Below are 15,768 nucleotides of genomic sequence, written 5' to 3'. Positions count from 1 at the left end.
AGCTGAGAATTTTTAGAGCAAGGTTTCTAAGCAATGAAGAATATCAATGTATCTGTCTCAAAGCAATTTCCTTCAAAACATGCACACCAACAAAGAAGTTGACCCCATTTAAAATAGCCAAATAATTTCCAAAATAAAAAGTAGGGGACTGGGACAATACTCTCTCTTGAATCACACCCCATATTTGAATTATTTTCAAGGAATTTGACAACTAAAATATTGATACTTGGTGTCTGAATCAATACACACAAGATATCACAATTAAATGTTGTATACATGTTTCCCCACTTCTAATAGAAGCCAGAGTAAAGAGGGGAAATAGGTGAACTTCAAACCATATAAAGCTTCACATGTCTAGCAGCCAATATTTGTTTTTCATGGACAGGAGTTTACACCATTCATACATCCATACACTACAATCTATTGATATGATCTGCATTCACTCCTGTGTCAAATGACTGCAGTAGACACAGGAGCGAATGTAGATTATATCAATTTCAGACAAATGAGTGATGCACTGAAAAAGAGGCAACGTGCGTCCAGCAGGTGGAGGGCCCATTTCCCCGAGGGACCTGCGACAATATCCCTTAGGACTCTTTAACATTCACTTTCTATTACATTTTCAGTGTGGGTAGCCGAGTTCTTAATGGAAATTCTCATAGATCTCCAGCTGAGGTCAGTTTAGGTCGTGAATTTTTGGAAAAACATCTACTGTGATAACATTACTCATTCACCACACACTGCTGCTTCAATTTAAAAAGAACAAGCTGGTGAATTCAGAATACTGGGATGCTAAATCCCTTTAATGCCTTACTAATGAGGCTATTCATCACAGAAGATGAAGTATTAGGGACTATAGTGGGTCAAGACGGTCCATAAACAGCTCTCCCTGTTCTGAACAATACAGGAAGAAAATAGCATCCAAAGTCCCCCCTCCCCTTCTCCCTCCCTGCAATCTTTACTAAAAATAGAGCAGCCAGATCTGCTGATCTTTATCAGCAACTCCCAAAAAAAAAGTAAGCCTATTTGGAAGCCAAGGTCCTTGGCTGGTCCATTTTCCCTAAGTAGAACCACAGAAGCAATCCCAGAGGGGACTGAAGGCTAGACAGGCAGCCTTGGCTGATTTCACTGTAGCTTCATAATAACATCAATCAGAAATGCAAGAATGGGGAATGATACAATTACACTCAGTGCTTTCTGTGTCGAGGATTTCGTGAAGAGAAGAGTTGGTTCAAGCCGAGCATCTTATTTCAAACTATGTCAATCTAGGCCACAGGAGGGGGCGTGGTCCTTTTCATTACAAGAGGCTGTGATTGATACAAGACATACTGAGGCAGTGGGTGAAAAGACACGGGGAACATGTTTGGGCAACATCCATATTATTAACCTTTCGTTTGAAAACAGTGTTTTCATAGCATGCATGTCCTGCTGTTCACAGGAAGCACTCGGTTGTTGCAGAGAGGCTACAAACGATGGCAGGAATGGCAAAAGGAAAGAAGTTGAATAGTTGCAAAATGCAGAATTTATCTTAACAGCTGCTTGTAAAGACAACAGGGTCAGCGACGCTTGTAATTGGTTATTCACGTTGCGTTCTACACTGGTGGCCCAGGCTGATGCCATTTTCCTGAAGAGGGTAATGTCAAAGGAGCCTGACACAACAGTGAAGGCTGAAAAGACCCAATCAGCAGGCATTTGTGAGTGTTTGTCATCATTTCCAAACATCTCTGTTTCTGCTCGTCCAGATTAAAACGTAGCACCTGAGTTTCCAAACTTCTCCAGGCTCTAAAACTCCAGAGTAGCGTGGACGTCAGGTGTATCCGTAGCAGAGTGCACTTTCTAACAAAAAGTTAGCAGTATGGATGTAGCCTTGGTCATCAGAATAAAGACAGCAAGTTGATGATTGTATATCACAGTTGGGTCTCCGAGTAATTAATTGGATAATATTAATATATTGATTTGAATTCCTTGCATTGAACTGCAGAGCAGTGCCCTTGGCGGACAAAGACACAGAGACGTTTCTGCCTTTTCAGTCTGAACTTTCTGCACTGTCCTACAAAGACTGTCTGCAGGGTTTTTATCTGAGGGAGTACAATACGTCTGCCACGCTCCCAAAGGTCTGACAACACAATCCCGCTGACTTTAAAGACATCCATGGACCGAAAGGACAGGTCTTTGTCTGAAGCCAAAAATATAAAACTCTGCTTTTTCAAAAGTCAATTTAAATCCGGTCCAAAAAAAATGATACTTTGCATGCTGAGATCTTATTCTCTAACAGTGATAGGCAAAGGTTGCATGAAAGGAAGGCCCAGTGTGCCCAGTGTACCATCTTCTTGAAAGCACCAACATCATTCCAATAAATACATCAAGAAAATAGACTAACCACTTCTAGTTTTCACCACCCTCTCATTATCACACAACTGGTAATCTTTTTAAACGAGTACCAGTATTTTAATACTGCATGTCTGTTAAGTTGGGAGACGTCCACTGTTTTAAACCCTAGTATGGGATTCAAAGTATAAACTCCAAAAATACTCAAGGGCGTATGTTTAGACGCTTGCTGCCTGGTAGACACATTTCAAACACCATGCCACCATTTTAAAATGCATTTGCTTCCTAAATAATCCTTTTCAAAGCAGATACTTTCAATATTTTTTATCTGAAACTAGGGCTGGGTGATATGGAAAAACATCCTTTTTCATATCTGTCGATATCAATATATATCAGGCTCTTTACTCTGCGCACATCAACAAGTGATTATCTGCTGTTTTCTAATCACTCACATATAGAACTGATCTTTATAAAAAGCTGCTGAATTCATATTTATGTTCTTGGATAAACAGGGCGTCACTTCTTCTGCAACAATGAAGTTAAAACACTGCAGGAAGCACTTCTCTTCTGTCTGCAGGAGTGTGTGTGAGAGAGCGGGTGTGTCTGCTCGTCTCTGTCCCTCTTCACTGTACGACCTGATAACCACATATATTTAGTTATAATTCGATGAAATCGGATAATAGCTCTGGATCGTTCCGGTCTCTTTAACCCGGATGTCCTGACTATGGGCTTCACACTGTGCTGTGTGCGTCAACCTAAACTAATGTGGCTCTATTCCAGCAACGTGACTTGTTCGGCGCAGCGCTATTCTCATGTTCTCTCTGTTCGTGTTATATCGCGATAATTATTGTTATCGTTCTATTGCCCAGCCCTATTTGAGACTGCAGCATTATGGCATATTTCCCCTTATTATTTCCCATTGCCAACGCAAGCCAGTGACCAATGGGAAAGGGACCAATATGTGCATGTGTGTATGTGCCTGGGATGGAGATTTGCACTTTACTGTTATTTTACAAAATGCACTTTGTTTATAATTTTGATACAAAAATAATAATTTATAGATTGAAATGGTTTGGTAACATGTGGGTCTGGGGGTGTAGGATGGATGATAGAAGTCCACCACACAAGCAGTTACTGCAGCTAACAGTCTCAGCCATGTCATCAGATTGATTAAGGAGCATCAAAACAGATAAAGCTCTGCTAAGTGTGATTTAAACATTTGAGTCCATACACAAATACAAACACTTTCATACCCCTGAGGATGTATTTGGTATGATTAGAAGTCCAGTGTCGCCCTGAAGGGAGTGGTGGAAGGAATTAAGATGACAACCACGGAGTACAACAAAAAACAAATTATCCAGCCAACCACAGACCCATGGATGGAATTAGGCAGAAATCTCAGTGGAAGAAAACTGAGCTGATTAAATGTTCAGAGAGCTGAGCTAATTTGCGATGAATCCCAGACCTTTTTCCTGTGCTGCATGAGGGGAAGTAATTTATAAAGTCTGTATGTCTAATTAGAAGTTATGATTAGAGGGGTTGGTTTTTTTCACCAGTACAGTTTGAAAAAGTCTTCAAAATACGTAAGCTTTATTGGAATTAATGAGGGCGGCAGCATGTATTACAGTTTGATCGGTCTTGCTCATTGATGTTCAGTCCTCAGTGATTTTCTGTCTGACTTAAATTAATCTATTTTTATATGTAGTTTTTCCCACCAAGAATAAATGAATACTGAAGATTTCTTATGCTGACATATGCTACGGGAACAATATTCCTTAGCCACATTTGAACTTACTGCCTTTGCTGTATCTGTGTTCCTCTGGCACCATCTGCAGGTAATGACGGGAGCTTCAGTGCGGCCTGTAGCTTGAATCCACCTCAGGGACTGACTGCATGCTGACTCTGACTCTGCAGATGCAAGGAAGAGGTTTGAATGCTTCCACATGAAGAACAATGGTTGAATTGAATGAATCTTAATGATGGAATTATATCACAAACAATCATCCAACCATCACCTACAAAGCAGCATGACAAACGTGCAATGATATTTTAAGGCTCAACAACTCCGTGTTGACATAGACGTGTTTGCACAGGAATGAGACCTTTTCTCTAGATTGTGAACTCTCCTGTGATCATATTGCTTGCCTCACACCCTTTTCACAGAACAAATTATGCAAGGGAATAACTAGAAGGCCCCGGAGCATATCAAAGAAGCAGTCATTGTTAAAATTATCATACACATGTATTATTCACAATATGGAAAAGGGTCGATAAAACAGACGATTCATCCTTTTAATCTGTCTGATATTTATAGATATCTGTCTGTCTGTGATATACTATCTGATGCACAAATGTAGATTGTTACAGAGGTAGACGTAAAGCACAAATTAATAGGATCATGGATTTAAGTGGTTATAGCAGGTCAGATGTTTCCAAAAAAATAATATCTGATCATTTTATCTTCCTTTACATTGTTGTATTTTTCCTTTATCTGACCAGAAGGAACCCATTGAGATGCAATACATCTTGTGCCAGGCAGGGAGTCCTCTGCCCCATATTAAATGCCAATTATCTTGCCTGTTCTCTGTAAAATGTTCAAAAACTGACCTGCAATGGGAAACAATTCAAATAAACACATGCGAATTGGGAATGCTGGCTGCATGGCATTGAACATGGCAGGATAATTAGGTGTGTGTCAGACTTCCATGGTGAAGTTGAGAGAAAAATGTCTGCTGTGCTCCAGCACTGCTCAGGAAGCTGCTCCTCGACATGTTAGCATGGGACAGTTCTCTGGTTTAAAGGCTCATGAACACACACGGTGAATAAAAGACACCTTACCTTGTCTTTTTCTTCTCAGAGCATCGGGTTGGCAGAGAAAGTTACGGTGGGCGAGGCACTGACACCTAAACGACACCAAACAAAGTTAGCCACTAGCTAACGAGTGGACATTTATCTACAACCACGACTATATATAGACAAACATGAGGAGCTACGTGGAAATTAATATACAAACTTACATTTATCTTGTGGCTACAAACAGCTCTGCGTGGATATGTGTACCTCATTGTAAGCTAACCTGTTGCTAACACGGTAGCCACATGGTTTCGCTGCTCCCACTGAACGTTTATTAGTGTGTTGAGTTCACTTGACCTCACACGGTTTCCGGCGCCCCACGGTCCGATGCTGCAGACTCTGCAGGGGATTGAGATTATCGGTGGGTTTGGATGTCTTGAATGAGCACACGCTTCACATTTATATCAATGTTTGCAACTGTCAGGAAATCAATGTCCGGGTTATTTTATAGATGATATGGATGCAGGCGTGTGGGAAATTCCTTTATGACGTGAACGCAGCATGGCTCTGATCCATCACCTGAGCAGGTTTTTTCTGACATTAAAATAATTTAAATTAATAAATAGAACAACTATTCCTTTATTCAAATGCTGTCACTTCCCCTACTACTGATCACTGACATGACAAAAGTACAAATAAGCAGACAACAGTGGAGGAAGAAGATTTAAAGGTATTGGCAGACAATATGTCCAATACTAGTATTAAGACCATCTTTAGTGCTAAAAGGAGAACCTTAAGATAATAGCTTTCAAATGTCAATGTTTATATACACCAATATCACCAATATTTAAGTTTTGTTTTCTACTAACACAAGCTGAGGTTATCTTTTACTTTTTACCACACTCCCTCAGTCAGTGAATGTAAGCTGTGCATGTGAGGCCATTTTTTTATTTGGATTACACAAAAACCACTAATCTTGGTGGAAGGATGTGATATAGGTCAGGGACAAAAACATTACATTTTGTTGAGGATCCGGATCAGGATCCAGGAATTTTTATTAATTTCCTTAGTGATCTTCAACGTTTATGACCTAATGAATTATTATTGTTATAATTGGATCTTGATGAAAAAATGAGGCACATTCTGTGAATGTGTGACATTTGATACATCTTGATTGAATATGACAGGACAGTTTGACCTTGGCAGAGGTGTGTGCTCTCATTCCAGTTTTACATTATGTCAAACTGACATAATTATCAGATAACAGATGGTAAAATAAAGCTTTTCTGCTCACAATATACCCATGGATGTAAAACCAACTATTACTGGGTTACTTTGATACTGAAGAAAACCTCTTTCATAACTTTTTTTGTTGTTTTATTTTCTACTAAGACAAGCTGAGATTATTTGTTCACCCAACTCCGACAGGAAACGTACAATATTCAACACAGAAAGGTGACTTTGGTTAAAGGGAAAGAAATGACAGAAATGTACAAAATAATTTAAGGCAAAGATTTGTGGTACCATGTGGTGATCATTTCCAAATGTAAAAGTGTCAGAAGTGAAAAGTGAGGCAAACATACTATGTGTGGATGGGTGTACAGGTTAAATATTTTATCCAGAATAAGGCAATGATTTGTGGGTTGTATCGTATTATACAATAAATTCTATTTATAGGGACATGTGCGTTTGGGCAAAAATTATTAAGATGATTTTATTGTGATTTTTACCACATCTTAGCACGATTTACTACACCAGCATTCAGGCTAGTATCAACTGCAAAGTTAAATAAAAAGGGGAGTATTATTGTGAAGGGCTACTTTGTAACAAACAAGGGCATGTGATATAAAAATGATCCATCATAAAGGTTAATGGTTAATGCCGCCATATTTCCATGACATTAGCATAAATAACATCACTTGTCAGGACCTAAAACAATTGATGTTACCATCCTCAAAGCCTCATCAAGATAAAATCTCCAATGGATTTAAAACGACAATTTCAAAGGAGCAACTGAAACATAAGGCATAAGTGACAACTGATTGCTTTTCTTGTTGCATTCATGTTTGTTGGCTGATCACATGATTGTCATATTCTTTTTGGATGAGTAAATACAAATATCATGCAGTAACATTATGCAGGCAAAAACAGTGATAGAAAATAAAACATGCACAGATATGATTGGATGTATCGACAACATGGCACAAGCCCGAGTTCACACGTCTAAAACAAACATTTGAATATGCTGCAGGCTGAGTGGGCTCATCACATCCAGCAGCATTACCGTTACATCCTTTGTGATGAAAAAATGGAATATATCCAAAATAGAAAAGGACATGTACATTTTCATGTTAAGACTTCTATGCATTTCGTCATACAAACGTCACTGGCACTTGGATTGTTAGTCCAATAGCAACCTGGGGGTTAAAATGCAACTATAAAACTATAGGACTGTCCCAGCGAGACATGTCAACGTGCACAACAGCAGGGACCTGGACCTGAATGAAATGCAGCAATGTTGGGAGATGCATGCATGGAGAAAGGAACTATAAATGCAAAGTAGCAACAACACAACATGGACTACCACCTGGAGAATAGATGTTTTGAAATGTTTGGCTTTTTCTGACAGGTTAAAAACTTGAATCGATGACTGTGCTGATAAAAATAAATATGGTAATTCTGATTTAAAATGTGATAATTATTATTATAAAATGACTGACAACAGGAGACTACAGGACAGTGGGCTCTATTTTCATGTGAGCACAAAGAGTAAAACAACAAGCAATAGTAAAAGGAGCTATGTTGGCGTTTTCCCCATCGTTAAACACCCTGTGATATTTACAGCTCTTCTGGATGTTTGTGCCCAGTGCAGCCAACACGGTGCAGTCCCATCCTGCTAATGAGGCATCACAAGGCATTGGTTTTTCTGAGGGATACAAACTATTTCCCCACACATAAACTGGTATTTCTAGATTCAGCAGTAGCTTTGATATCTTAGAGCAGATGTTTCCAAAGTTTCAAAGTCTCTGTGGGCAACTGCGTCCCCAAGCAGTGGAGCCCATCTGAGCCTCATTACTGTGAAAAGATGGATACAGCAGCATGAGGATGGGAAGGCTCTGCAGCAGGTGATTAAAACTAAACTAAAAAAAACGACACAGACACCTAAAACCAAACACTACATTTTCATAACTTGTATTATTTAGCAGGATTATGCAAAAAAAACAACTAGAGTGATCATCACAAAACTCTGTGGAGGATGTGGAACGAGTCAGGGAAGAATCCATTACATTCTGGTTGTAAATCCAGATCAGGGGATACATCCAGGATCTTCTTTTGACTTTCTTTAACATTGAGAAATAGTTTTTTTTTATCATTTTCAATGATTTCTTAAAGAATGGATCTTGGTTAAAAAAAACAGGGACATTTAAGGGAGTTTTATCTAAGAGTGTGCGATATTCGGTGCAGCTTGAGTTAAGTTTGTATATGCTGTGTTATTTTAGTTTAACATTTTGTCAAACTGGCTGCTGACAATTGGCCGTTTCTGTTCACAATGCACCCATAGATCTATAACCAACTATCACTGGGTTAGTTTGATACTATAGAAAACCATGATATTGAAGCACACTGTAGGCTTAGAACTAAAAATAGCACATGCACTTGCATATACCTTGTGGTGTGTACAAGATCTATAGTTTGTGCTTGTCTTTGTGTTCATAGCAGGAAAATATAGCCCAATGTCTATGATATAGGATACGAGGTTAATGCTTCTTATTAATGCCTTATGTGTCTGTGATGAATAAGTACACAGCATTTTGGAAGGAAAGCCTTTCAGATAATAAATATTCAGAATAACCTATTACATTTCTATTCAGTGCAGAAGTCGCGCATCGTGTCATTCAGGCCTGTTGCGTCGCCTGAGGCCGGATGCAGACGGCACCTCCTCAGTGTTTGGCTCATAAGAGTCCTCTAATGAAGGCATGAGCTCACGGTCCTCCAGTCCTTCTTCCTGCTCTTCTTCCTCCTCTTCTTCTTCCTCCTCTTCTTCTTCTTCCACCTCCTCCTCCTGCTCCTTCACATCCTCCAACATATCTCCCTTTTCTGCTTCCCCATCAGATTCCTCTGGTACAAGCTCCTTCATCTCTTCACCTTCTGTTGCAGCTTCATCTTTCGCTTCTGAGTTCTTCTGATAGTCTTTTTCCGAGGTCTCTGCTGCTCCAGAGGCCTCACTCTTCCTCAACGAAGCATCCGCTGCAGAGAAGTCATTGGCCCCAAGGGACTCGATGAGGTGATCCAGGTTACGCTCACAGGAGGCCTCTGAAAGAGTCAAAACAAGTGATATCAAAGCTGAGTCTCAATTCACAGAATGGAGCTGTGTCTCCTGCAGAGGCTGCATGCAACAGTAAAAACAGGTCATACTGATTTCATTCACAGAATCTGTCTGATATGCTCTGATACCATCAATAAACTTCCTGTAGCTGTTTTAGAGATAAAGCTGACAGGAAATCTTTGAATGGCTGGTCAGTGATTATTTCATAGTTTGTTCAGTTCAATATTGTCTTCATTATACCGTGATCAAAGCGGCAAAAGCACAAATATCGAGGCCCAAGCAGGATGTATCTGAGTGCAGGTGCACCTGGTTTTGAGTGAGAGTACTACAAAAACTCAATGAGTCCTGCTCCGAAACTGAAAGACCATGACCTTGAATAAAGATAGGGACACGACCCCATCCTTTTATTTTCTCTTGTGAGACTCTGCATGAACCAATCTGATTAAAAATCACATGGTCACGTTACCAAACCACAGGCTTCATGGAAAACATGCGGGTCCTACTGCACCGAAGATATTAAAAATGTCACGCGCTCATGCACCAGGTTGTCCTTCTTTATTTTAAACACTGTTGTGGCAGTGCTCTGAGGTTTTTGCAGATGAAGTGTAAAACTGGATGCAAAACACTTGTCTGGAGTTATGGATCAGTGTCGCAGCGCAAGTTGAATTTCAAATTGTGGTTTTCAGGACAAAGAATACATTGATGACCGTTTGCAGGGAGTGATGGTGGCATGAGGCTGTGTTATCAGTAATTCACTATATAAGCTGCATTTTGTCTCATCATTGTAAAAATCAGTTAGCATACTGTATGTGCACCTGAAAATATTGGTTACTGCAGGTTTGAGGTGCCTGAACACATTGGTCTGGCCTGATCACAACAGTGACGCCAATATTTCCATATTAACTCAAATAATGTCTGACAGCATTTTCTGATTACCTTACCGGGAATAAGATCATACTCAGAATAAGCAATATTAAGACATGCGTATTGTGACTTTAGCCGCATCTCAACTCATGTAAACATCATTATCGCAATAATGTCTGAATAGTGTCAATAGTCTGAATATTGGTGACTGTGTAAACATAGTCGGTGTGTATAGTTGTTGATTGATTGGGCTGCAGTGTGAACACAGTCAGAGACAGATGAGGAGCCCACCGTTGATGTTCAGCGGTGGACAGTCCATGCCTCTCTTCTTCATCAGGTAGCGGATGGTTTGTAGTTGAGACATGATCTCGTTTTTCTGCTCCTGGGCCACTGACTTCACACTGCACAGAGATGAGGAGTAAAAAATAACATTGTAGTAAGAGCATGGCCTTACACTGGAGGAGAGAGATATTATAATGACAGGAATCAGTGAAGTAGTATAAAGTTCTCCATCCCTATTTCCCTCATGCAGGTGAATTCAAAGTGTTTATATTGCATGTCTGCTAAAGGAGAAGAGATGCAGCACAGTAAATAAGGATCATATATCATGGATATGTACACAGAGTATAGAGGTGTGGTGTGTACACCTGCGGGGCGAAGCACGTGACACTGCTGAGCACTCACCAGTTAGTGAGCGGGTCCAGCTGTGTGAGGATGGAGTTGAGCATCCTCTCAGTCTGCGCAAGTCTTTGTTCCAGCTCGTTCAACTGGTTTTCTACACATTAAAAAGCAAACAAGGGCATCTAAATCTCGCAGGGTAACCAAATATGTGTGACCACAGAAAAAACAAACTCATATATGCAAATAGAAAATCAGAATACACGCGATACACACCTGCCTCCACTGATTTTTTGGCCCCTTTTGATAATTTGTCTCTTTGTGCCTGGTCGTCTGCCGACTTGATCTGTCGGGTGAAAAGAACGATTGATTGATGCACGTTATGCAACAATTGATTGTCAAAGTTAGAACTGCTCTACACTAGGGCAGTGCGCGTTCTAAACCTGGCTGTGTAGAATGGGCTGTTTACTTGGTCTGTGGCGATGCTGGTTGCAGTTTCCTTTCTGAAACTGTATGAGTCACCTGCAGTAACTGAGCGGTGGCAAGTAAAGACCTGCTGCCGGACTCGGTCCTCAGAACCCTGAAGTTCAGTGAAGCTAAACTCTCTGTGCAGAACCCTGAGAGGTGACACAGATATTTCCCCCCACTCTTCTTCATGGTGACCCGCACTGTTAGCGTGTCACATTTCAGAAGATTTTACCGCAGAATTACTGAGAAAATTAAATGCAAATTTGGCTATTTTTACAGCATAACCTGCTTAAATTAAATATTATTTTTTTAAACCCTTTAGAGGTGACACAGATATTTCATCTCCCTTTAATCCGCGTTGAGCTGCCGCTGCTACAGAGCATCGGTCACCGTTTCTCTATCTCACCTTCAGAAACTTGTAGGCTGCAAACACTCCGACTCCGATGGCGTACAGAGGCATCAGTGTGAACACGTAGCCCTTGTTGTTGTTGTTGGACTTGAACTTGTCCGTTTTCAGCTCCTGCTCCATCAGCTTCTTCATCTGCTGCACGTTCTCAGCGGTCTGAGGAGCGCCAGGGCCGTTCACGTTGATGGGCTGACCTCGGACTCCGCCTGGACCCGGACCTGCTGCCAGAGAAGTAAAAACATGGTTTCATTAATTCGAGTGAGGGTGTCTCGGAAAAGTCAGAATTCGCTTCTGAACTAGGTTTAATTTGACAGAATTCAAAATCAAAGCTCCCAAGAATTGTTAATATCATATCATACTGGTTTTTGTTTTCCTCTCATACAGGGAGTTGGGTCAATTTCCACTTTTGGAGCTTACACTACTTATTTGGTTTGTTTGTTTGTTTGAACCCGCACTGAGCCCTGGCAGCACATCACCCCGACCCTCATTCACCTCCACTGGCTCCCGAGCAAGGCCCTCATCGACTCCAGTCCCCTCCTTCTCACCTATACATCCCTCCACTCCCTAACCCCACCATATCTATCTGACCTCCTCCACCCCGACAGTCCGCTCGGAAGGCTGCGGTCCTCAAACTCAGGATCGCTCTCCATCCCCAACACCAAACTGTGAACCTTGGGAGACAGAGCCTTCTGTGTCGCAGCACCCACCCTCTGGAACTCCCTCCCCGCCGAAATCCGAAACATTGCATCTCTGGACGGCTTCAAAAAAAACTCCTCAAACACCACCTGTTCACTAGGGCCTCAGTTAACGCACCCTGACATTAGTGCTGTTTTCATTTCTGTCCTGTTTTGTGTGAATTCTTTTCTTTTCTTTTTTGTCCCCACGGACACATGTAAAGCGTCCTTGGGTCTCTTGAAAGGCGTTATATGAATTCAAGGTATTATTACTATTATTATTATAATTATTATTTCATGCAAACCAACTGAACCAAAAAGTTTCATTGTGGTTCTGGGGATTTAAAAAGCCAGTCATCAATCTGCTGTCAATACATATTATACAATAAATACATCCATATTTATATAGTATTTTTAAAAACAGGAGTTTACAAAGTGCTTTGGCAGTAAAGCAAGAAAACTAAATATAAGAGAAACAACAGTGAGCAGGAAGCGATTTGAAAAGGAGGCCAGGCAACCACGTTTAGGCGGTCGGAAACAAGGTAGTGTTCAAGTTAAATGTCACTGAACGAGTAAATTAAAAAGTGAAAAGAAAACAATAAAAACTCCCTGACTCTGTAGCCTTCTCTCCTCAGGGAGGACGTTTTAATTTTCGTGTCCCTCACTTTTCCAATGGATCAATTGTTAACCTACCAGCTATTCTCCAAATCAATGAAAGATTAACATTTCTGCCATATCGTCTGTTTGGCAGAACAACACGTGAAGCCCCTGGGTTAGAAAAATCCTAGATCCGCCACTGAATGTGGACGCTGACTTGTTAAAGGGACAGATGTGAGTGTTTCCTGTGTGTCTTGAGTTCTACAGTGAATCGAACCTTTGATGGCTGCTCACGGGTTCGAATCCCACGAACCTGAGAGCACCATCACACAACTGAACCCACAAACTGTGCAGTCCTCCGGTGTGACTAGTGTTCAACTAGTCGGTGCAGGCTGCAGCTCATGTGATAGAGATCGGGGGAGCCCGGAGGAACCGTGTCGCTGTGCGATCTCTCCTTCTCACCTTTCCTGGAGTAGCGGGAATCGAACCTCGTGTCTTTGGCCGCGGTCCCGCTGCCGACGCCGAACATCCTCGGCAGGACGACGAAGGTGAAGAGCACGGCGGTGAAAGCCAGGGCGACTTGTTGGGATGTGGACACCACCATCCTGCACACGACGGCCGAGCACAGCCGCCGAGAAGCGCTCACTGCGGCCCGCTGCGGGAGGAGGAGGCGGCGAGGGGGGAGCAGGAGGCGGCGAGGGTGTAGCTAGGAGGAGACACAGTGGACACAAGGCGCCATTAGAGGAGTAACAGCACACTGCTGGTCCCAGAACAGCTGAGCTCCACTCTGCTGCCACCAGGAACACTTCCGGGAGGAAGACGTTTCACAATAAAAGCCTTCACGAAAAAAAATAAACTGGCCTGAGACAGATTTGTTTTAACAGGCTGCTTTTTGTGTTTTTCATATTTTTAAATCTTTAATTAGTCACACAGGAAGTGAGGGGAACAGAGGGGCCAACTTTATAATAATAATAATTATCATTATTATTATAATAATAACTTTATTTATATCGCACTTATCTAATCAAGGTTACAAATAGCTTCACAAAATACAATAGATATGTCCTACATCCACACATAATTCCTCATTTGGTAAGTTCATTCATTGTTTACTGTCAGCAAGCTTTGAGCAAAACTACACATCAGTGAATATATTTATATATATATTATATAATATATATATAATTGTTCCTTGTTTTAAACACATTGTGTACTTCTGAAAAACTTAGAAATGTTTTTAACAAATTGCAATATTTATGGTTGTGTGTTTTTAAAGAGAACTGATAGCACAGGGGCACTTCAGGGGCCAATCAGATTTGAGCTCATTGCCCCACCACAGGATCAGCCCCATGTAGATTCGATGTTGTCATCAGATTTGAAGAAATTAAATGAAGTAATTACTTTATTTAAAAAGAATCACAGAAAGGACAGAGGCACTGCAAGGGCTAATCAGATTTTAGCTTGGGCCAGTGCCCCCCCTGGCCCCTGGCCCTGGGTGGGACAACTTTAATGAGTACCTCTCATTATTTCTTAGGTGTTTCATCGCCATGTTTCTGCAGAAGTCCAGAAGTGAAAAAAACTAACTGTGGCTCTAGAGAGGGCCTTTCATGTTTTCAAGTTACCTGAAGGCCATCAAAGGTTCACTCACACTTTGAGAGGAGCGAGATGAAGGGTTTCAGTTCAACAAGCAACCTCACCACGAGCTGCTGAACCCTTTAATTAAAAAATAAATAAATACATTTCAAGTAACAGTTCTACATTAATATTGTCAGTAAAATGATCTTACAAAAATACCCCCTATGACTGATAAAATGTTATGCATCAACATATAAGCAGTATTTTACTGTTGTAGCTGTTTTGTTGCGCTAGCTTTATACTGTATAGACGAGTATATGAGGTATTTTGCCCAGTAGTTGCAGATATAAAGATGAAAATGAGGTGTGTATTCTATGATTCTTTCCAGAAGGCAGAGGAACAAACATGCATTTTTGCTGGAGTGAGATGGACCCATGAGGTTTTCCAGGAAGCAGTGGGATCTGTTAATGTTCTCTAATGTTAGCTGTTATGCTTGTGTGGTTTTGTTCACACCCATGTCAATACTGGTGTAACATGAGTGCCATATAATCTTTATTTAGTGAACTCTAGGGAAGATAAAACCGACTTTGAGGGCCTGCACTGAAAAAGTGCATAAAAGATACTTTTATAAATCTGTATTTTATTTCAAAATCCAAAAAGAAATGGTCAACGTATATGATTATGTCTCCACTGGGTAAGCTGAATGTTGAAATAAATGTTCTCGCTCTACTAACACTGGGTTTTCCTTGGCCGTTTTCAAATATCTATTATTAAGCATGAATAAATAAAAAGGTAAGTCCCAGTTTAAAAGCTGCCCAGATAAATTCAAGTGTTCTGGTTGTGATGAAAATAAATACATTTGATTAATAAGGAAACAAATATATGAAAGGCATATCTAGTCACAAACAGGCACTATAACTATAAATGAACAAAACAAGATAGTAAAACATATTTCACAGATTTACACTCACTTCTCTACTATATACATTGTGTATGGTTCATTACACACAGCACGTTGTTGAGTGTATTTATATCCCAAGACAAAAATGTGAGGGTCAGATTTCAGCAGCTGAAAGGTTTACCCCGTGTGTGTGGTCATTGCTCCTCTCCTCCAGGTG

The 15,768-nt window shown here is 40.8% G+C and overlaps 2 protein-coding genes across 3 annotated transcripts in view; both read right to left on the bottom strand.

Annotated features, from left to right (window-relative positions):
• kcnc2 (potassium voltage-gated channel, Shaw-related subfamily, member 2) overlaps positions 1-5,484 on the bottom strand; it is an 80,196-nt gene extending 74,712 nt beyond the window's left edge. The window contains exons 1-3 of the mRNA XM_069519313.1: positions 5,346-5,484; positions 5,167-5,231; positions 4,124-4,236 (exon numbers count right to left, since the gene is read on the bottom strand). Coding sequence (XP_069375414.1) covers positions 4,124-4,236; positions 5,167-5,231; positions 5,346-5,347 — 180 coding nt within the window. The 5' untranslated portion in view covers positions 5,348-5,484. The remainder of the gene's footprint in view (positions 1-4,123; positions 4,237-5,166; positions 5,232-5,345) is intronic.
• A 997-nt stretch (positions 5,485-6,481) lies between these two features.
• LOC109637564 (resistance to inhibitors of cholinesterase protein 3) lies at positions 6,482-13,896 on the bottom strand. 2 transcript variants are annotated; one of them, XM_020100019.2, is made up of 6 exons: positions 13,538-13,896; positions 11,805-12,025; positions 11,207-11,276; positions 10,997-11,087; positions 10,604-10,713; positions 6,482-9,435 (listed from the first exon to the last, which is right to left on the bottom strand). In XM_020100019.2, the coding sequence occupies exons 1-6, from the start codon at positions 13,677-13,679 to the stop codon at positions 9,014-9,016; spliced, it is 1,056 nt and encodes a 351-aa protein (XP_019955578.2). In that variant the 5' UTR covers positions 13,680-13,896; the 3' UTR covers positions 6,482-9,013. The 2 variants fall into 2 exon arrangements, with proteins under 2 accessions (XP_019955578.2, XP_019955579.2); XM_020100020.2 differs by having other exon boundaries at positions 11,805-12,022; positions 13,538-13,881.
• Between the last annotated feature and the right edge of the window lie 1,872 nt (positions 13,897-15,768).

Source organism: Paralichthys olivaceus, chromosome 23 (genome assembly GCF_024713975.1).
Source record: "Paralichthys olivaceus isolate ysfri-2021 chromosome 23, ASM2471397v2, whole genome shotgun sequence".
Lineage (NCBI taxonomy): Eukaryota > Metazoa > Chordata > Actinopteri > Pleuronectiformes > Paralichthyidae > Paralichthys > Paralichthys olivaceus.
This window is presented reverse-complemented; position numbering and strand designations above follow the sequence as displayed.

Bases quoted from the DNA above. Each gene is read 5' to 3' on its own strand.
- LOC109637564 (XM_020100019.2), bottom strand. From the start codon at position 13,679: ATGGTGGTGTCCACATCCCAACAAGTCGCCCTGGCTTTCACCGCCGTG. The intron at 11,088-11,206 runs GTGTGTATCGCG...TTTAATGTGTAG, and splicing joins CAAAAAATCAGTGGAGGCAG to AAAACCAGTTGAACGAGCTG. The intron at 10,714-10,996 runs GTGAGTGCTCAG...ATCTCTGTGCAG, and splicing joins CTGGACCCGCTCACTAACTG to TGTGAAGTCAGTGGCCCAGG.